The 19966-nt window shown below is 32.4% G+C and overlaps 1 protein-coding gene across 2 annotated transcripts in view; it reads right to left on the bottom strand.

Annotated features, from left to right (window-relative positions):
• Window positions 1–19966, bottom strand: part of Pex6 (peroxisomal biogenesis factor 6) — a 76635-nt gene that overhangs the window by 13267 nt on the left and 43402 nt on the right. For both annotated transcript variants that reach the window (XR_013030439.1, XM_076510217.1), the window contains exons 8-14: window positions 14440–14512; window positions 12671–12748; window positions 11685–11842; window positions 9809–9910; window positions 4142–4218; window positions 1467–1599; window positions 386–506 (exon numbers count right to left, since the gene is read on the bottom strand). Coding sequence is in view for 1 of the 2 variants with exons in the window: in XM_076510217.1 (XP_076366332.1) it covers window positions 386–506; window positions 1467–1599; window positions 4142–4218; window positions 9809–9910; window positions 11685–11842; window positions 12671–12748; window positions 14440–14512 (742 nt within the window). In the remaining variant the exon portion in view is untranslated. The remainder of the gene's footprint in view (window positions 1–385; window positions 507–1466; window positions 1600–4141; window positions 4219–9808; window positions 9911–11684; window positions 11843–12670; window positions 12749–14439; window positions 14513–19966) is intronic.

Genomic DNA, 19966 nt, shown 5'->3' on the forward strand with positions numbered 1-19966 from the left:
ATTCCATTGTTACATGATCAATCTCTAACACATCATACATCAAGGTTATACACTTTTACAGATTTAAGAAAATGTTATTATATGTTCTCAAACCCCCAATAATTTTACAAAGATTGCTGTGGTGATCTTGTTTCTAATAAACTCTGGTTTTCATTTGACAAATCTAAACATTATGCAATGGTTATTAAACATAATAATCACAAAGTATTACAGAACTAAAACCTGCTAAAACTAGACTTCAGGAAGTAAAGAAATAGTGTTTATTAGGCAAACACAATGGTGTAACTAAGCCAGCATGTAACACATTTAGAATGCTTCATTTAAATAAGATAATTACTTAAAATCACAAGAGAAAAAAAAAGAAAAAAGACCATTTATGAGTTACCTGAACGATGAAATCCTGAAGCCATAAGTTCAGGATGTTGTAAAGGAAGTTGAATTGTGTCCAATATCTCCTGTTTAATATCTGACATACCCCCTATGTCTTCCCAATGCACATTAGGGATCTGTTGGAGAATAAAACAAGAAAAGTATGAAAATCCTACAAACAAACTTATCCTTAGTTCCCTGCTTCCCCTTTCGGCTTGGTGGTATGATTTTACTACTTCTGCATTTATAGTCGCAAAAAAAACAATAACACAAAGTTAAATTATATTTGACACTTCAAACATAAAGCATGATAACAAATGAATATTTTTCTACCTCAATTAGGCTTTTTGGTAAGCTTGAAATTTAAGATAAAATAAAATTCATTACATTGTATAACTGCATAATTTGCAGTTAGACAATATGCCCATAACTGTGGACCCAAGAATCAAGTTATCAGTAAAATACAATTATAGTCCTAATGACACTATAAACTATTAAGCCCACTTTGTTAAAATATATTTTAGAATAAAACGTTTTACATATCAATAAAAAATGTGCAAAAGTGTTAGGACATGAGAAAATTTTGTCATTCTTTTCATTTTATGAGGCTAATTCTTACATACCAACATAGAATGTAAATTTCAACACTATTATACTTGTAATCCTCGCTAGTTTATCACCATACTAGTAATCCTGCGCTGACCTAGTGTTATTGTAGTAATCCTTTTAGGTCTAATAACATACTAGTAATCCTATGTTAACCATGTACTAGAACAGTAATCCTGTACTGACCAAGCATCATACTAGTAATCCTTAGCTGACCTGACATAATATCCTATACTGATCTAGTATTACACTAGTAATTCTTGTTGACTTATGCGTCACATTGGCAATCCATGCTGATGAAGTACACAAATCCTGATGAAAATTTTCATTATGATGCATGAACTGGTTACCATAAACACAATACATAAAATATTATCTATGTTATATTAAAACTATATCACAATACATCATCAAAATAATAATCCCTAATGATGTGTAATATACAATAAATAGCCAAAGATTGCTTCACCTATGGTAAGTTTTTAATTTACCTTTGGTGCACCTATAGCTTCAGCATGTTTAGCTTGTAAAAATTCTAATGATTCCAAAAGGTCTTTTTGTAAAAGCAAAATCCCTGCATAGCAAATATCTTCCTCTTCTTCTACACTGAGTGAATAATCTTTTCTGCAGTAAAGAAAAAGGTTTGAACATGCCTTTCATTTCACTCACTTAGTGATTAAAATATGAGTAATTTGAAAAATAAATTAACTATATTAATACCTCAAAATATCTTTCACATTCCCTATTTTAACAGTATACGAGGTCTGTTCAAAAAATACGCGGACTGTTTGAATTGCGCGGCTCCAGTTGGTTCCAGGGGAATCCGCTTGGTGTCGCTAGGTTCACACAGATCAGCTGATTACGACACCATTTCCTGATTGCAGATATCTTCATTTGTGTATTAGCTACGCGGTTTTAAGTGAAGTGACATTTTTTGGTTTGGCAGATTTCAGAAAGAATGACCTGAAGGAGCAACGACTTGCTGTGAAATTTTGTGTTAAACTTGGAAAATCTGCGATTGAAACTTTTGCTATGCTTAACACGGCTTACGGTGATGTTGCTATGAAGCGTACGGCATGTTTCGAGTGGCATGAACTTTTTAAGGATGGTCGACAGTCCATTGAAGATGATAAGCGTCCTGGACGTCCTTCCACGTTAACTGACGACCCACACGTCGACAAAATCAACACCCTGGTGCGGGCAAATCGACGTCTGACTGTCAGGGAGCTTGCTGAAGAGTGTGGGATATCAGTTGGATCTTGTTACAAGATTTTGACCGAAAAATTGAAGATGCACCTCGTTGCTGCGAAATTTGTGCCTCAGAACTCGTGAGTTTTTGGCCAAACACTTGATCACTGTTCTTCCCCACCCCCACTACTCACCTGACCTTGCTCCTTGCAATTTTTTCTTGTTCCCCAAACTCAAAAGACCCTTGAAAGGAAGAAGATTTGAGACGATTCCCGAAATTAAGGCAAATGCGACGAAGGAGCTGGAGGACATTACAAAAGAAGCATACCAGGACTGTTTCAACAAGTGGAAACACTGTTGGGATAAGTGTGTGCATTGGGGAGGAGAGTACTTTGAAGGGGTCCCAGACCTGTAACTTCTAAATAAAGTACATTTTGTTTTACGACGTCAGTCCGCGTATTTTTTGAACAGCCCTTGTATAACATTAGTACATAAACACACATTTAAAATATAAACTATAATTAGTACCTCAAATGTTAAACTATAAATCTTACTTTAAAATAAGTAAGAAATAATTTTTTCAAAACTAACAGTACAGAGACCAATTTTTTATTTCCTGCAAATCAAAACTGGTCTTTTACTCTATTTTATGAGATCAAATTGATTATGATGACAAAAAATGGTGTATTGAACCACAAGTTTTTATTTCTACCAGATAACATATAGCAGTTAAAGCTAAGTAAACCTTACAGGTGTAGAGAGACATGACCCTTTGTCATACACAATTTTCTAAAAATGTACAGGAATAATTAACTCTCAAGTTACTAATAGCATTTTAATCCTACTTTTTCTAATCTACTGATGCATCAAGTTCCTTATGGATCTATGACTTTGTTTCTTAAACAACACACAAGCCACACAAAATATTTAAATAAAAACACCTTCAATCCATCAATATCACAATTAATTCCCTTATTTTCTGCTGGAATTTACTATATGTTTTACAAAGAAAAAGGTATATCATCCAGTATTTTAGTCAGTTAAATACAGAAAGTGCTGTAACAGGTAAAGTTGTACAATTTCTCAAAAAGGTACAATATGTAGACCCCCACTGGTGGTGATGCATAAAAGCAAGTAAATAATTTGATGATTAGTAATAATTTACAGTTTTATGTTTTTCCTTTCAAGAATGCAAAATATTTCATGATATGTATCATAAAAGTCTTAACAAAAACGTAGAATAAATATTATTATGAGCTACTTCAAAGCACTACATAAAACAATAATGGTATTCTTTGATAGATTGTTTTGGCAGAGTATTCATGATGAAACTTTGTAGAATGAACAGCAACTGCCTGTTGTAGAGACACAAGTGTAGAGGACGACGTTTTGAAAAACTTCCATCTTTTGTCTTCAAGACTTGAAGATGAAAGGCGGAAGACTTTCGAAACGTCGTCCTCTAAACTTGTGTCTCCACAACAGGCAGTTGCCTTCCATTCAATAAAGTTTCATCAATAATAGTATTTTTAAGAAATTAAAAAATAATCAATTTGGGGGTACTTAAAATCAAAATGTATAAACATTCAGAGAAGTTTCCAAAAATATATTAGGACAAATTTTTCAGTATTAAGACTGTATATCTCCCTGATATTAAAAAACAGACTACTTATGTGTGGATACGAAGATGATGTTTTAACCCTAAATCAGGTTATTCTTCTGAAATATTATTAAAAACAAGTATAAATCCTACCTCATTTCAAGTATATGAACCAGATATGTATTACTTATGTTGGGCCAAGTCAGTGCCATCATCAGATAGACATCCTGAGGAATAGAATATACTGTGTAACTTTAAGGCATTTGTAAAATGTTATGAATTTCTACTGAGGACTTAAAAACTTCAGAATTTAGAACTGCTGGAGGTGCTGCAGTTGACACTGATCCAGGATGTATCAAGATAAACACATATCTAACTTACACAGTTTTCCTAATTCTTCTATAAGCACACCAAACAGCCTGAGAAACAAGAGCTGAGAAGTCTCCCAACACAAAGCCCTGGGTGCAAGAAAAAGAAGAAGCAAATTACTTATTGTTCAACATTCTATTAAAGGAGTCTTTGAATAACATATTATGGAAAAACATGTTATAATGTAATGAATTAACTGCAAGAGAACTAATGGCTCGATTCAGTAGTTTAGGTATCAAAGAATTTGAGCTCTGAATCTAGTTGAAGCAATAACCAATATATCTGTACATTATCAGCTTGACTCTGGCTTAAGCAAATGTTGAGATATCCATGAATTATTGATAGCTTGATTCTTAACAGTTAAAACCAATGTAAAAACATTGTAATTCTCTGATTCAGTATTAAATAGAAGTTGAAATACTCATGAACTTATTACTGACTGAATAAATTAGTAGATGAAATATTCATGAACTAATGATTTGATTTTAGGTCAGTATAATTTAAATATGACGACTTGATAGTAGTGTACTAGGATGTAATTGAGTATTAAATATGAAACATGAAAAAGAAATCATAATTAAACAAATACCTCATGATCCACGATGACGAGAAAACCCACTTGTAGAGAAAAATATATGTAAAAACGACTGGTACGGGTTGAGAAAATTTTATGTAGAGGAGCAAACAACGTTTCGACCTTCTTTGGTCATCATTAGGTCCACAAAGAAAGAAAGAGGTAACTGACCGATAGCTGACCACATGTTTGAAAGGGGTTGTGTAATTGAGTGTAGGAATGTAAAGGGCATGCTTAGATGTTTGATTATATTTATTAATATAAAGGTGTTCCTTTATATTAGTTTATTTTGGGCTTGAGTTCTTATATAAGTAAGGCTTCTTTAATTTTGCACTTGTTTATGTTTGTTTGTTTATTTAGTATTTGGGTGTGTTTTATGGTTATGTTGTGTTTATTTGATTTGCAGTGTTCAAAAATGTGTGAAAGTGATATTTTGTGTTCTTTGAATCTGGTTTCCATTTTTCTACTTGTTTCTCCAATATAGAAGTTGTGGCAGTTATCACATTGTATTTTATAAATAATGTTGGTGTGGAGTTTGTCAGTGTATTTTTTACATAGTATAGACCTCAGTTTTGTGCCTGGTTTTTGAATAAATTTGATATTAACTACAATGTCATATTTTGTTATTAGGTTTTGCCAAATGTTGATTATTTGTCTGCTGATGTCGGGAATATATGGTATGCAGCAGTATATGGCTTCATGATTTTTTGATTCGTGAGATATACTTACTTTTGTTAATTGATTTTTCTTTTTGTCTAGGTGTGTGCGTATAATGTTTTCTATGGTTTGTGGAGGAAACTTGTTGATGTTGATGAAGTATTGTTTCATTTTGTCTAATTTGTCATCAGTTTTATCTGGTGAGCACAGTTTTATGGCTGTGTTTATTTGGTTTTTTAGTATGTTGAGTTTTTGTTTTGTTTCATTTGCTGAATCCCAAGGAACGTATAATCCAGTGTGGGTGAATTTTCAGTGGATTTCTGTTTTAAATTGTGTATTGGTTCTTGTAATTTTGAGGTTAAGAAATGATATTTGATTGCTTTCTTTCTGTTCACATGAGAAGTTGATGTTGGGATGTGTAGAGTCAATGTGATTGCAAAAATTAAGTGTGTGTTCTGCAGATGTCAATTCTGCAATTGTGTGTCCACATATTTGTTCCAATATCGTGGTGGATGTATTGTTGTGTTAATTGCTTGTGTTTCAACTTGTGTCATAAAAATATTGGCTAGAATTGGTGATATTGGGTTGCCCATACTTAGGCCATTTGTTTGTATATAGATGTGGTTGTTGAACATGAAGTTTGTCTTCATCATGGTGAATTCTTTGAGGGTTGCTAATTGGTTGCTGGGAATATGTATTTATGGGTTAGGGTCTTGGATATCAAGTTCAAAGGCCATCTTGCAGGCTTCAGAGGTTGGGACTTCTGTAAAGAGGGATATAACATCGAAACTGGCCATTAAGGCTTTACTTATACAACACTCAAGCCCAAAATAAACCAATACAAAGGAACACCTTTATACTGTATATTAATAAATATAATCAAATATCTAAGCATGCCTGCTACATTCCTACACTCAGTTACACAACCACCTTCAGACATGTGGTCAGCTATCGGTCAGTTACCTTTTTCTTTCTTTGTGAACCTGACAATGACCAAAAAAGGTCGAAACATTGTTCGCTCCTCTACATAAAATTTTCTCAACCCATACCAGCCATTTTTACATATATATTTTGCTCTACAAGTGTTTTCTTGTCATCACAGATTATCATTTGTTCACGGCAATTGTACGAGAAGTGTATGTCTTTGTATTTTCTTTATGTATTTGTACTTCTCTATGTAACCATTATGTCTGAACTAACATACATTACACCATTAACACTACATGCTCATACGATCGTAAAGAAACTAAGAAACTTAAACCAAAGAATTATCAATAGAAGAAATGACATCTATTTCATTCAACAATGTAGAAAGGAACAACTAACCTCTAACTTTGTAAAGGTAAGACTACCAAAACATTTTAATCAATGCACAAACGTTATCCAAAATTTACAGAAAAAACTACTTAAAGCCATGTTGAACACAAAATATAAAGAACTACATAACTTAGAGAAACAAAAAATAAACTTAGACCATCAACTGTCATGCTGCATTAAACCAGAAATTTACGGAGTTACACAACAAAACATAAACCAAATAACACTAGTAATGACAGGGACAAAAAGATCTGCCACAACAAAAAACTAGAAAAACTAAGATGAAGATAACAGAAAAGACATCAACATGACAAACTATTGACTAACTTCATAATTAACAGATCCGACCGACAATTAAACACAGACGAGATACATCTACTTAACAAAGGACTCAACTTTGTAATAACACCTAGGTACATTCTAGCCTTAGAAATTAAAACATGTTTAGAAGACCTAGCCAGAAGACTTGTGATACTTTCCACAGAAAATAAAAACAATCGAAAACAACAACAGAAAAAAAACACCTTCGACAATTTTATTGACATCCAACAGCCAACCTTTCCAGAAAAAAATTAAAAATTAATATTTTCCAGAAACACCTATAAATAACATCTTAAACAATTTTTTCAAAGAATTTTCTCACAAAACCATCAACATAATTTCACAAAACAGAAAACTAAAAAAACAATCTTACAAAAAGAGACATTTTAGGTTTTTAATGAAATTAATAAGACAAGAACATAAAAATTCTAAAAGCATATAAATGAAATGCTATAGTCATAATGAACACAAATGAATACACCCAAAAAATGAAGAACATTCTATCAGACACAAACAAATTTAAACCAATACACACAAATCCAACAAAGACACACAAAACACAACTAAACAAAATACTACTAAAAATGAAAAAGGTCAACACAAGATTTCAAAAACACTTTATTCCTACCTACGTAAAACCGACTCACGCACACCACAAATATACGGCATCCCCAAACTTCATAAACCAGATTGTCCACTATAACAATAATGTCCACATATGAATTGTTTAATTACAATCTTGGTAAATACATAGCATGGGCATTCTCCAAACATGTAACATCAGCCAGCTCATTCATCAAAGACTTTTAATTTTAAGTCTAATTTTAATCAACTTACTCATAAAGCCTTAATGGCCAGTTTCGGTGTTATATCCCTCTTTACAGAAGTACCAACCGCTGAAGACTGCAAGATAGCCTTAGAACTCTATATCTGAGACCTTAATCTATCAACAGATATTCCCAGCAACCAGTTAGCAACCTTCATAGAATTCACCACGATGAAGACAAACTTCATGTTCAAGAACCACAACTATATACAAACAAATGACCTAAGTATTTGCAACCCAGTATCACCAGTTCTAGCCAATATTTTTATGACACAAGTTGAAACACAAGCAATTAACACAGCATTACATCCACCACTATACTGGTACAGATATGTAGATGACACGATTGCAGGATTCATATCTACAGAACACACACCTAATTTGTTCAATCACATTAAATCTATACATCCCAACATTAACTTCTCATGTGAACAGGAAGAAAGCAATCAAATATCATTTCTTAACCTCAAAATTACAAGAACCGACACACAATTTAAAACAGAAATCCTCCAAAAAATCACCCATACTGGACTATACATCCCTTGGGAATCAGCACATGAAACAAAACAAAAACTCAACATATTAAGAAACCAAATGAACACAGCCATAAAACTGTGCTCACCAGATAAAAGTGATGACAAATTAGACAAAATAAAACAATACTTCATCAACATCAACAAGTTTCCTCCACAAACCATAGAAAACATTATAAGCACACACTTAGACAAAAAGAAAAATCAACTAACAAAAGTAAATATATCTCACGAATCAAAATAATCATGAAGCCATATACTGCTGTATACTGTATATTCCCAAATGCAAAATTAAAGAAGCCTTACTTATACAACAACTCAAGCCCAAATTAAACCAATACAAAGAAACACCTTTATTCCCGTATTAATAAATATAATCAAACATCTAAGCACGCCCTCTACATTCCAGCACTCAATTACACAACCCCTTCAAACATGTGCTCAGCTGTTGGTCAGTTACCTCTCTTTCGAAGGTCGAAACGTTTTTCACTCCTCTACATAAAATTTTCTCAACCCGTACCAGCCGTTTTTACATATATATTTTTCTGAACAATTACATATAAAGTCAAACCTTAAATCATCTGTTGAAGAAGAATATTTTGGTGTTAATATTGTTCAAGTATGTTGTTACTAAAAATATTAATATTGTGTTGGGAAAAACAAAAATAGATATAAAATGTAAATGAAAATGGGAACAAAAATAAAACAGTTGCTCAGACCAAATAATATATTTTTGCTCAACAAGTAAATGCTATTAATACTTCATGCACATTGATTGCACTGTAATTCACTACCAAAGCTAAAAATATCCTTTACAAGTTTCCTAGAAATATAAAGAAGTATGGCAGAAAAGTGAAAATAAATTTTTATTTAATTTAGTATATTAGCTTGTTTCATCCATTAAACACTGTCCCTTTTGTCTAACTTGTCATTCTCTGGATATTTTTTGAAACTTGTTTATGATATAAAGCTAGAAGTTAATCAAATGAGCAAAAATTTGATTGCTAAAATTTATGCCACCATTGTTGTACATCTGTCTGTTGTAAAAACTTGTTAAACCAACTTCAATGGAAACTGGTAGAAGAGGTCCTAAGGATCAAAAAAAAAATTCGAGTTTAAATAGATAAGACATCAGACAAATGGCTTGAGGAAGGCAACCATTTCAATTTTACTACCAGAATATCACAAACATGGGCTCAGACAAATGAGGCAGTTAGTTGCATAAAGTGAATCTAAATGAATGTGATGTCTAATATTGTGCATCACATGAGCAGTTCATGTGCTTCAGCTCAAAATACAGGGAGGCAAGCTCACACCTCCATTTACAACATTACTTTTTAAGTCCAGCATTACTAAGTGTACACTTCTTGGTTTTAATACATTAAGCTTTAAATAATAAATATAAATATATTTTTCTTCTACAGTGAATAAAACATTAAAAATAAACTGACTGCTGTCCTCTGAGCCAGGTATGAGGCACTGACATCATTTCCTCTAGGGCAAACTTCCAAGAATCCTTCTATCATTGCTTTTCTCTCTTTTTCATTTGGTGGCTGTTTAAGAAAAACTGTATTACTAATTAAAACATTTTGGTCATAACACCAGACTATAACTAACAAACGGCCATTATTTATATATGGTCTACAAACTAACAGTTTAGATAACTGAACACTTCATCTTAGGGATAATGTGTATCAAATCTTTTGTTAAGCACAATACCTCTCAAGATGTGTTTTTTTAATTAAAAATGAAACACATTTAGGTACAATCTGATAAGATGTTTAAAATACAAAATAACAGCGTATAGTATATAATTTATGACTAATAAGTTTTTTACAGTCACTTTGCAGAAATAAAGTTAATCCACGATTAAGTTATTTCTTAGCTAGTCATTCTATAAATAAAAGTAACAAGTTATGAATTTCACCTCCTAATAATTATTTACATTCTTCAATCAGTAGAATAACTATTTGTATTAATGATCTTAATAATAACCCTCAGAAGCTCCCACCATCACGTGCTTAAAACATTATTTCATTTGCCATACAGAATGTTTATTTACTAATATTCTAATGACTGTATATTGTTATTATGAAACATAAGTAATTAAAATATAAAAATGCTTTTTTTTACTTTTGGACATTGTTCAAAACTACTCAAGAGCTATCTGTACTAGCTGATCATAATATTGAACTAATAAACTAGAGGAAAGGCAGCTAATTCATCAGTAGCATTTGTTTGAATAAATAGTGGGATTTTGTTATCATTCTTGTTATTTACTCATAGTTCAAAAGCATGGAGATCAAACTGTTTTTAATAATGGGACATAGACAATATATCTGCAGATCCATGATTCAACACTAACACTTGAATAAAAGTGCATTTTAACAATATATTTAATGAGACTCAATTCTTTTCAGCTTGAGGTCAAAGTTAACTTGTAACTAAGTTTATTGAGCTTTGTTTCATTATTGTTTCTTTGTGGTTGTTCTCTACAAATTCATGTAATTAAATGTTATGTATAAATACATGCCATAGTATGAAACTACCTAAAAGTTTAATATAAAATAATTTAACCATTAAAAACAACCAACATTATATTTATGCTAAATTTTCAAAAAAACAACAAATCATCTCATATATGAAATAGAAGTGCAGTAAATCTCAATTCACATCATCTAACTACTTTTGGTGCAAACAAAAATGTGTATTGTACATTCTCATAAAACAGTTAATAATATAAAGTTAAAACTCAAGTATTTTTGTTCTGAATCAAATTAGAAAATAAGTTTTAATCAAAGAAAAATAGCCTTCATAACTAAAAATTAATTTTTTTCCTGAAGAAATTAAAATTTATTTTTTGTTAATAAGATAAACTAAGTAAAAAACTAAATTACAATATTAACCTCTCAACACCAATTAGTATGCTTTCAAGGAAAATTTTAAGCCTTACCTGTATCCTTAATTAACATTTAAGATAATTTATGTTTACAACTCTCTATATTTCCTTTAAAAAAGGTTTAAGTGTGATTTAACTTCTTACTGTAAAAACAGAACAACTTTATAAAATGAAAATAAAACAAGAATGAAAGAAAAAAGTTGTTCTTATTTTTTAACAAAATATTCAATGAGTATGTATACATATGCAAGGTCCTTATAAAATTCTTAATTTTTATCTTGTATCAATAACATGAAACAAAAGTAGAATTCTTGAATATACAAATACATATATTTATTACCCTTTAATATTTGTACTCATATGATGTTAAATATTTTCACAGCTAGAAATCAAATCTAAAGTTAATCAATTATGGTCTTAAGCCTTACCTTCACTTTAATAAGATGTAAAAAAGTACCAGAAAATTCCACACTCAACACTTTTGAGTGGGATTCTGAAGTAGTAGCAATAATAATTACTGGCCACTGTGTGCTACTGACATTGAGACACTTAATGGTGTTACAAAATGTGCTCAGGACTCGAGGGTCTGAAAGAGTTAGTTTGTTACAGAAAAATTCCAGAAACTAAACTATAAAATAATGAAAGAAAACTGTCAAAATGTTAAATCAGTTGATACAAAATCTCAAAGCCTCACATAAAACAGATAATAGTATCATCTTGAAATACAATGTAGAGTTAACAGAGAAATATTAAACTATTATCGAAAACAGAAAAAGTAATGTTTAAAAACATTACTTGAAAAGTTAACAGAGAAACCTTAAAGTGTTACTTGTAACAAGCAATTAACATTAAAACCTCAAATTATCACTTGAAACACAAGTTGACAGCAAATTTTAACATATAACTTGAAATAGTTAAGAGTAAAACTTCAAAGTGTCAGTTGAAACAGAAAGTTAACATTAATATCTTAAATAGTTCACAGTATGTGTGATTAACTTGTAATATTTCGTTTGAAACACCATTTATAAGAACTGATGCCAACTCCTATAAACTGAAAACGTTTGTTGACACTTAAAAAACAACCTAGGAAAAGAAAAATCATTCAGTTTTAAAATACAACAAAATTTCATTATTCTTGTGCATGTTTGTCAAATTCAAATATGTAAGCATGTCAAAAACTTATACAAAAACAGATACAAACCAAAGATTTATTTATATGCAAACCAGAAAATATTTTATATAGAAGGTCAAACGTTGTTCGCTCTTCTATATAAAATATTTTCTCAACCCAAACGAGCCGTTTTTGCATATAAATTTCTCAACAAGTGGGTTTCTCGACATCACTGATTAAACCAAAGGTTTATTTTTTCTTTCAACAGCTATCTAAATAACTATTACATAAACTTATGCTCACCATCACCCAAAAGTTCTTTCTCCCTTCCAACAGCATCCACATTTTTCAGGGCCAAAATGCATGGAGCAAACATTGCTGCTGTAGTATTGATAATAAACTCAGTTGAAATACAAGCAAATTTAAAAATATTATAAAACAAAACAAGACTTAACTTTTAACTCACCACAGCCTAAAGTCTTTTGAGCAATTTAATTAAATCCAATACCCATATAGTTTAATATCCGGAAAAACCTGAAGAAACTATGCCTACATCTTTTGGTATTGGTGTAAGCATTTTAATACATTTTATAAAATGACACACATGAACATACTATGTTTTAGGTCTAGTATTACTTTGTCTCTTTTCATGGTAAATTGCTAAAAACAAAAAAAAACAATTTCTGACCTTTTCAGTCACTTTTTAATATTTCTATAAAACGATTAATTCCATGTAAGTAATTTTATAAAAGAAAATATTTTCTTGTAGAAAATGTAAGTGTTGATATCTTACAGAACATTTTGTCTTTTTATTAACTCTTTTTACTTCTCTTTCATTTTTATCAAAAGATGTCTAAAACTATATCATCTTCATAAAATGCAAAAGATGATTCAGAGTGAGGTAAAACATTGTAGCCATATATATATATATATATGTAAGTAAACTTGATATTTTCCCATAACATAAAATATTTACTTAGCAAAATCAGTCTTGAAATACATATGTGGAATTGTTATAAGATTTGGTGAAGAAAGAGATAATGAATAAATTACATGCTAAAGAAACCATCTATATAAACCATAAAAATCAAACTTTGTACGAGCAAGATGAAAACAATTTATCCATGTTCAACAAAAAAATCAAGACATGAACACCACTGCAGATAATAGTTGTCATTAACACCTCCATTAAAGAATAAATCAATGATGGAAAATAATTAGTTACTAAGAAAGTAAATTTATAACATAAGTTGTCAGTTACCACAGCTGCAACTAGATAGATAGGTATTACCTTTCAGTAAGTTTTAAGTGTGTAATAATAGGAAAGTAACAAATATTTCTCTTTTCAACAAATTAATAATAATAATTATAAAACTTCAAATATAATTTTTTGACTCTTCGTTACTTTATGTTTTGCCGAATATGTATTATATTCACTCCTATTGAACATTGTATTGTTAGAGAACTTAATAATTACTAATCTGGCATTTTCTTAGTGCTTAAGAACCCTATTAACTATCATCTCAATGGTGTTTCCCCTTCCTGGTAACTAGCATTCAAACACCATCTCAATAATAGAAACACCTACTACAAGTTATCATTCCAGCCTCATCTGAGCACAATAGATCTCTAGTAACTATCACTGTGATATTATTTTTATTCATAAGATTTCATACAAACATTAATACAGTATCACTTTAGTGTACTTTATAACCCTAATAAGTATCACTTTCATGTCACCTTTCTCCTTTTTTAATTGTATACATTTCAGTATTAAGTTTTTATTGTTTTATTTTTACTTATACAAGTAACAGTTGGATTTTCTTAACAAAACATTTTGAGAAAAACAGTTCAATGAATTTTGTGATACAGACTAGTTTGTAATTCATATTTAGGATTTAAATGCACAGTCACTGGAAACTATAGCATAGACCTACTAACAAATTTTTCTTTCTTTTTAAAAATAAAGTTTTTCTTATTGATTCATATAACCCTTGGTAAGTGATTGTTAAATATGAAGTTAAATTGGGAAAAATATGCACATTATTTTAGATAACTGTTGTTAAACATACTCTTCTGAAGCATAGCTTTTAAACGATTTTCAGTGGAACCAGGGGAATCTCCTGTGACTTCATGGCAGTTGACCTAAAAAATTACAAGTAACAAAACAAAGATAAGCATCTGTGAAATCTCCAATACAAAAACAGCTTGATTTAAAGAAAACATGTAAAAGTCTAGTTTTGGGGACTGAATTAACATTAACATGAACACAAGAATAAAATGTACAATAGGGAACAAAAATCTGAATTTAGCATTTAATATTTAAAGATGAACAGAGAACTACTACTGCTTTTAAATATCCCAACAAAGTAAAAACTAGAAAGGTATTCAGAGATTGCAGCACCCCACCCTCACAGAATTTTTACTTTTATCAGTAATCATTAGAATATGTACTAAACAATTCCTTACATTTACAAATGTAACTCTAGGTCCTAATATAATCTATCCTAATTTATTATTGAGTATTAATTCAAAATTTCAAAATGTTATCTTTATAAAAATGATCTTCAGTGTGAACCTGGCCTTTGTGGTACACATCACTACTGATTACTACATAGGTGTACACCACAGTTCATTTAAAATCCCATTTAAAAAAGTTACAGTCCAATTAGAAGTGTGATAGAATAAATCAGAATAAAGCAAGTGCTTGTCATGAAATATTTTCTTTGAAATTTTTGTTATTTAGTAAGGATCAGAGAAATACTTGTGAAACACTAATTATAGGGATAAGCCAAATTAGGTAACAATATTCTTGGTTCAAATCAATTTATATATGACAAATATAACTGCTTTTCAATAAATTAAGTTATTTCATTCATGTGCATTTTTTAATGACAAATTTAACACAATATATTTTAACCACTTGAACATTTTGTCATGTTTAATAAGGTTTACCTGATATTTTGCCACAGAAGAAAATGTAGTTTTAAAACAAATAATCTGACACAGTTTTAAGAAATAAGATCAATATCTAAAGAAACTATGCAAACATTTCCAGATATGTGGTTTATTCCTAAATCTTCTAAACTTTCCAATAAATAATGTCGTTGTTCTCTGAATGAGCAAGGTTTTGTCATCACTTTCCCATCATTAACTACTATTCACAGCACTTTATTCACCATATGCTAACATAACTAGTTTATGACATTTAAACTTTGCTTGTAGCTACTTTGAAAACCAAGTTTTTTTTTAGTAGTTGTTCAATAACCTGCTGCAAGCTTATAAAAGATTGGGAACAAAAAGGTGATACTAACAAAACTCAGTAACAAACATAGCTTTCAAAATTATCTTCTCAGGGGATAATTATTCGTTGTTGTTTGGCATTTTATGGGACAAAGCAACTAGGCTATCTACACCAAACAACCAGCAAAAAATAAAACAACAGTGAAAATATTATACACTGTAAAAGGTTGGTTGGTTGTTTGGTGTTTTATAGAGCAAAGCAACTATGCTATCTGTGCCAAACAATCAGTAAAAAAATTAAAAGTAATGTAAAATTATTAAAATTCATAAAAACAAATTAAATTAAAAGAAAACAAAGTTTAATTTTTGAATTAAAAACTTAAATAGCATCAAATCCAATTTTTACATCTAATCTATGGTGGTAAGAGAAAAAGTAAAGTAATATAAATTTTAAAAGACTTTTTGTAGCATAATTTTAATTATTATAACTCTTCAGGATGTCTAATGGGTAAGTTCAAACATCATTGTCAGTCACCTGAAGTTTGCTTTTCCAGTCCTGATTTTGAGTTATTGGATGTAACAGCCATTTTGTAATTTTGTACTGAATTAATTTTAATTCATAAAAAAGAGTCATGTTAAAAAATAGCCTAATTTATGAATTAAAAACTTAAATAGCATTAAAAAGGACAATGGCTTTTAAAAAAACCAAAAACATTTGTTAGATGGACAGTGTCATTGGTGATAGTGACACTGTTCAACATCAGGGTTAAAACTTGGAACAAAATATGTCTAAAATGGTGCAGTCGTTGAGAGTCGTAATGATGGCATGACAATAAAATGTGGAGTATTGTGACCTGAGTGTCATACAGACCACCCATTGGTGCATCAATCAAAGAAAACAATGAGTTTAAAAACTGTGCCCAAGGCATAGTCTAGTTAGGACAACTTCCTCTTGCCAATCCTTACAGAAACAAGACAGCCAAAGTCCAATAGAGGATTTTATCTGGAAAAGCTTGTTTTCATGTTGCTCACTCCAAGTTGACTGCCAACAGGTATGGAGCTGAGCCTTTAATACAAGACCGTAGTCCATGTATGAAACAGGTACAGCAATGAAAGCACCAGAACAGACAGACGTAGCTCCTGTGTCAGCAAGCTCATTACAGCAAATACCAATGCAGCCTTGTAGCCAGAAGAACTGGAGAGAAATAGATGTTAAAGAAAAATGGTTCTTAACAGTAACAAGAACAGGGTGAGAACTAATGTGAAGCAATTCCAGGGCCTGTAGATAACTAAGAGAGTCTGTATAAATAGTACAATTTGAGTACTGCTTAGCTTCTATGTGATCTGGGGCAAGAGAAATGGCATACAGTTTGGCAGTGAACACAGAAACTAAAGAGGGGATTCTGTGTGCAACCACTGAACCACAACAAACCATGGCACAATGTACTGAGTCACCTGATTTTGAACCATCCTTATATATGGGAATAGAGGGATGGTTTGAAAGATGTTCAGCAAATAAAAGACTGTACTTCCAATCAGGAGTATTTGCTTTTCTCAGATGTAAAGAAATGTCACATTTAGGAATGGTAATAAGCCATGGTTGAATGGGCTAACTAGTGGATACAGCAATGTTATCCAAGGACAGACCCAATTCATCCAACTCTGCTTTGATACAAAGGCCAAAAGGAACAATGGCAGATTATCTGTTCTGAAATAACATGGCCCACCGAGGATGGAAAAAACAACCTCAGATGGGATGATGATAAGGATCAAAGTTTCAAAGCACAGAGTAAAAACAATTGCAAACAGTGGAGGTGCAGAGGAAGTTTATGAGACTCTATGTAGAAGTTCTGTACAGGGGAAGTGCAGTAATTCCTGGTGCAGAGCCAATGTCCCTGATGATAAACAAGGTCCAGCATCTTTAAGGCCAAGGTCCTGGCAGAACCATAGACTAAACACCCATAGTCCAGTTCTGATTAACTAAAAGCATAATATATCTTTAGCATAGAACACTGATCACTCCCCATGTGGTGGAAGAAAAGATACAGAGGATGTTCAGTGCTCTTGTACATTTGACTCGTAGCTGCTTGACATGTGGTATAAAGGTCAGTTTATGGTCAAAGATAAGTCCCAAAAACTTTGCCTCAGGTAGCATTGGAAGCTACTTCACCAACACAGAGCTCAGGATTGGAGTGAATTCTCCGTTGGTGGCAAAAGTGCATGCAAATGGCTTTAGAGAGAGGGAAGTTAAAATCGTTCATTGTGGTCCATTTCAGTAAATGATTGAAGGCAGTCTGTAGCTGCCACTCAATAAACCTCATGTTAAACGATTGACACGAGATGTAGAAGTCGTCCACATAGAGGCCATTTGGAACAGTGGGAGGGAATTGTTCAGTGATGACATTAATCTTTATGCTGAAAAATATGATGCTCAAAATACAACACTGAGGGACTCCAAGTTGCTGTTGGAAAGAATGGGAAAGTGTTGAACCTACACAAACTTGGAATTGCCTGCCCATTAAAACATTTTTAATAAAAATGGGCAAATGGCCACGTAACCCATATAAGTGGAGGTCTCACAAAATGCCATACTTTTATGTAGTATCATAAGCCTTCTCAAAGTCAACGAATATTGATACAAGATGTTGTCATTTCAGAAAGGCTTCTCTGATCGACATTTCAAGTCGAATCAGGTGGCCCATGGTGGAGCTCTGTCATCAGAACCCACACTAGATGAGTGAGAGGAGGTTGTTTGATTCAAAAAACTAAACAAGAGGAACATTATTCATTGTCTCTGAGGTCTTACCGAGACAGCTCATCAAAGCAATTGGATGGTAGTTTAATGGAATCTTGGGATCCTTCCCAGGCTTAGAGAAAGGTAGGACAATAGCCTGGTACCATGCATCAGGAAAGGCATTCTCCTGCCAGATCCAGTTAAAAACAATCAGAAAAATAGCAAGAGAAGCAGGAGATAGATGACACAACATTTCATAGTGTATATCATCAGGTCTGACCGATGTACTACCAGACCAATGAAGGGCGAGTTTGAGTTCCACCAGTGAAAAGGGGCAATTATAGTAATAGAGACAGTCAGTCCAAAAGGAAGAAGGTGATTGCTCTGCCCAAGTATTCATGGCTAAGAAGGTAGAGGTTAAAGTAGAAGTGTTAGATACACAGCAAAAGCTTTCACTCAGAGTATCAGCAATGCTCCAATCATTAGCTATTCCATGGCCATTAGAGAGCAAGATTGAAAGGGGAACAGAATTATACTGCCCACTGACATTTTGAATCTCATCCCATATGACTTTGGAAATGGTGGTTGTGAATTTAATCCAAGATTCCTTTTGGCTTTGATGTCTACTGATCATGTTCATGGGCCTGATGAAAAGTGACGCAGTTCAAGAGTGTGGGGTATCTATAAAAGATACCCCAGGCCCACTTTTGAGCCCTCCATGCCTTGTGGCAGGCAGGATTCCACCACAGCCAAGGATATGGTAAAAACATGTCAAGGTTTTAGGAATATGTTGAGCAACTGCCTGGATAATACAGTCAGCCATCTATCAATGGCTTACAAATGATGGCAGAATCAGGTTCTGTGAGAGCAATAAAAGAAGGCCAGTTGGCTTGATCCTGCTTCCACCAAAGCACACAGGTCAGGTGGCATCAACCACAGCCAGTCTCTTTCAAAATGATAGGAAACTGATCACTGCCTTGTGGGTTGCTGTCAACCCTCCATGAAAAGTGGGAGAACAGTGAAAGGGAGGAAGCTGAGAGATCAATAGCAGTAAAAGACTGACTAGTATAAAGAAAATATGTATAAGAACCAGTATTGAAGAAGGAAAGATTGTGATCCAAGAACACAATGGAGCAACCATTCCCATCAATATCAGCACCTCCCCAGAGGGGATTATGTCCATTAATGTTCCACATGATCAAAAAGGGTGATGGCAACTGTTCAGTAAGAGCATCAAGGTCTGATTGATCACAGGTCTCTTCAGGAGACAGGTGTAGAGAACAAACAGTGATGGTACAACCAAAGGAAACACAGATGGCTATAGCCTTCAAGGGTGTGATAAGTGGCAAAGACAGGGTAGGCACGTGCTGATCAACCAACAATACCACCCCTTCATACACTCGTCCATCACACAACTTGCCATTTCTGTACAAAGAAAACTGCTGAAAGGTGACTGTATTGGCAGGTTGAAGAAATGTTTCCTGTAAGGAAAGATACATACAATGGTACAAATCAATCACTGCTTTGATGTCATCCAGATTAGAACATAAACCCCTTCATACACTCGTCCATCACACAACTTGCCATTTCTGTACAAAGAAAACTGCTGAAAGGTGACTGTA

Source organism: Tachypleus tridentatus, chromosome 1 (genome assembly GCF_004210375.1).
Source record: "Tachypleus tridentatus isolate NWPU-2018 chromosome 1, ASM421037v1, whole genome shotgun sequence".
Lineage (NCBI taxonomy): Eukaryota > Metazoa > Arthropoda > Merostomata > Xiphosura > Limulidae > Tachypleus > Tachypleus tridentatus.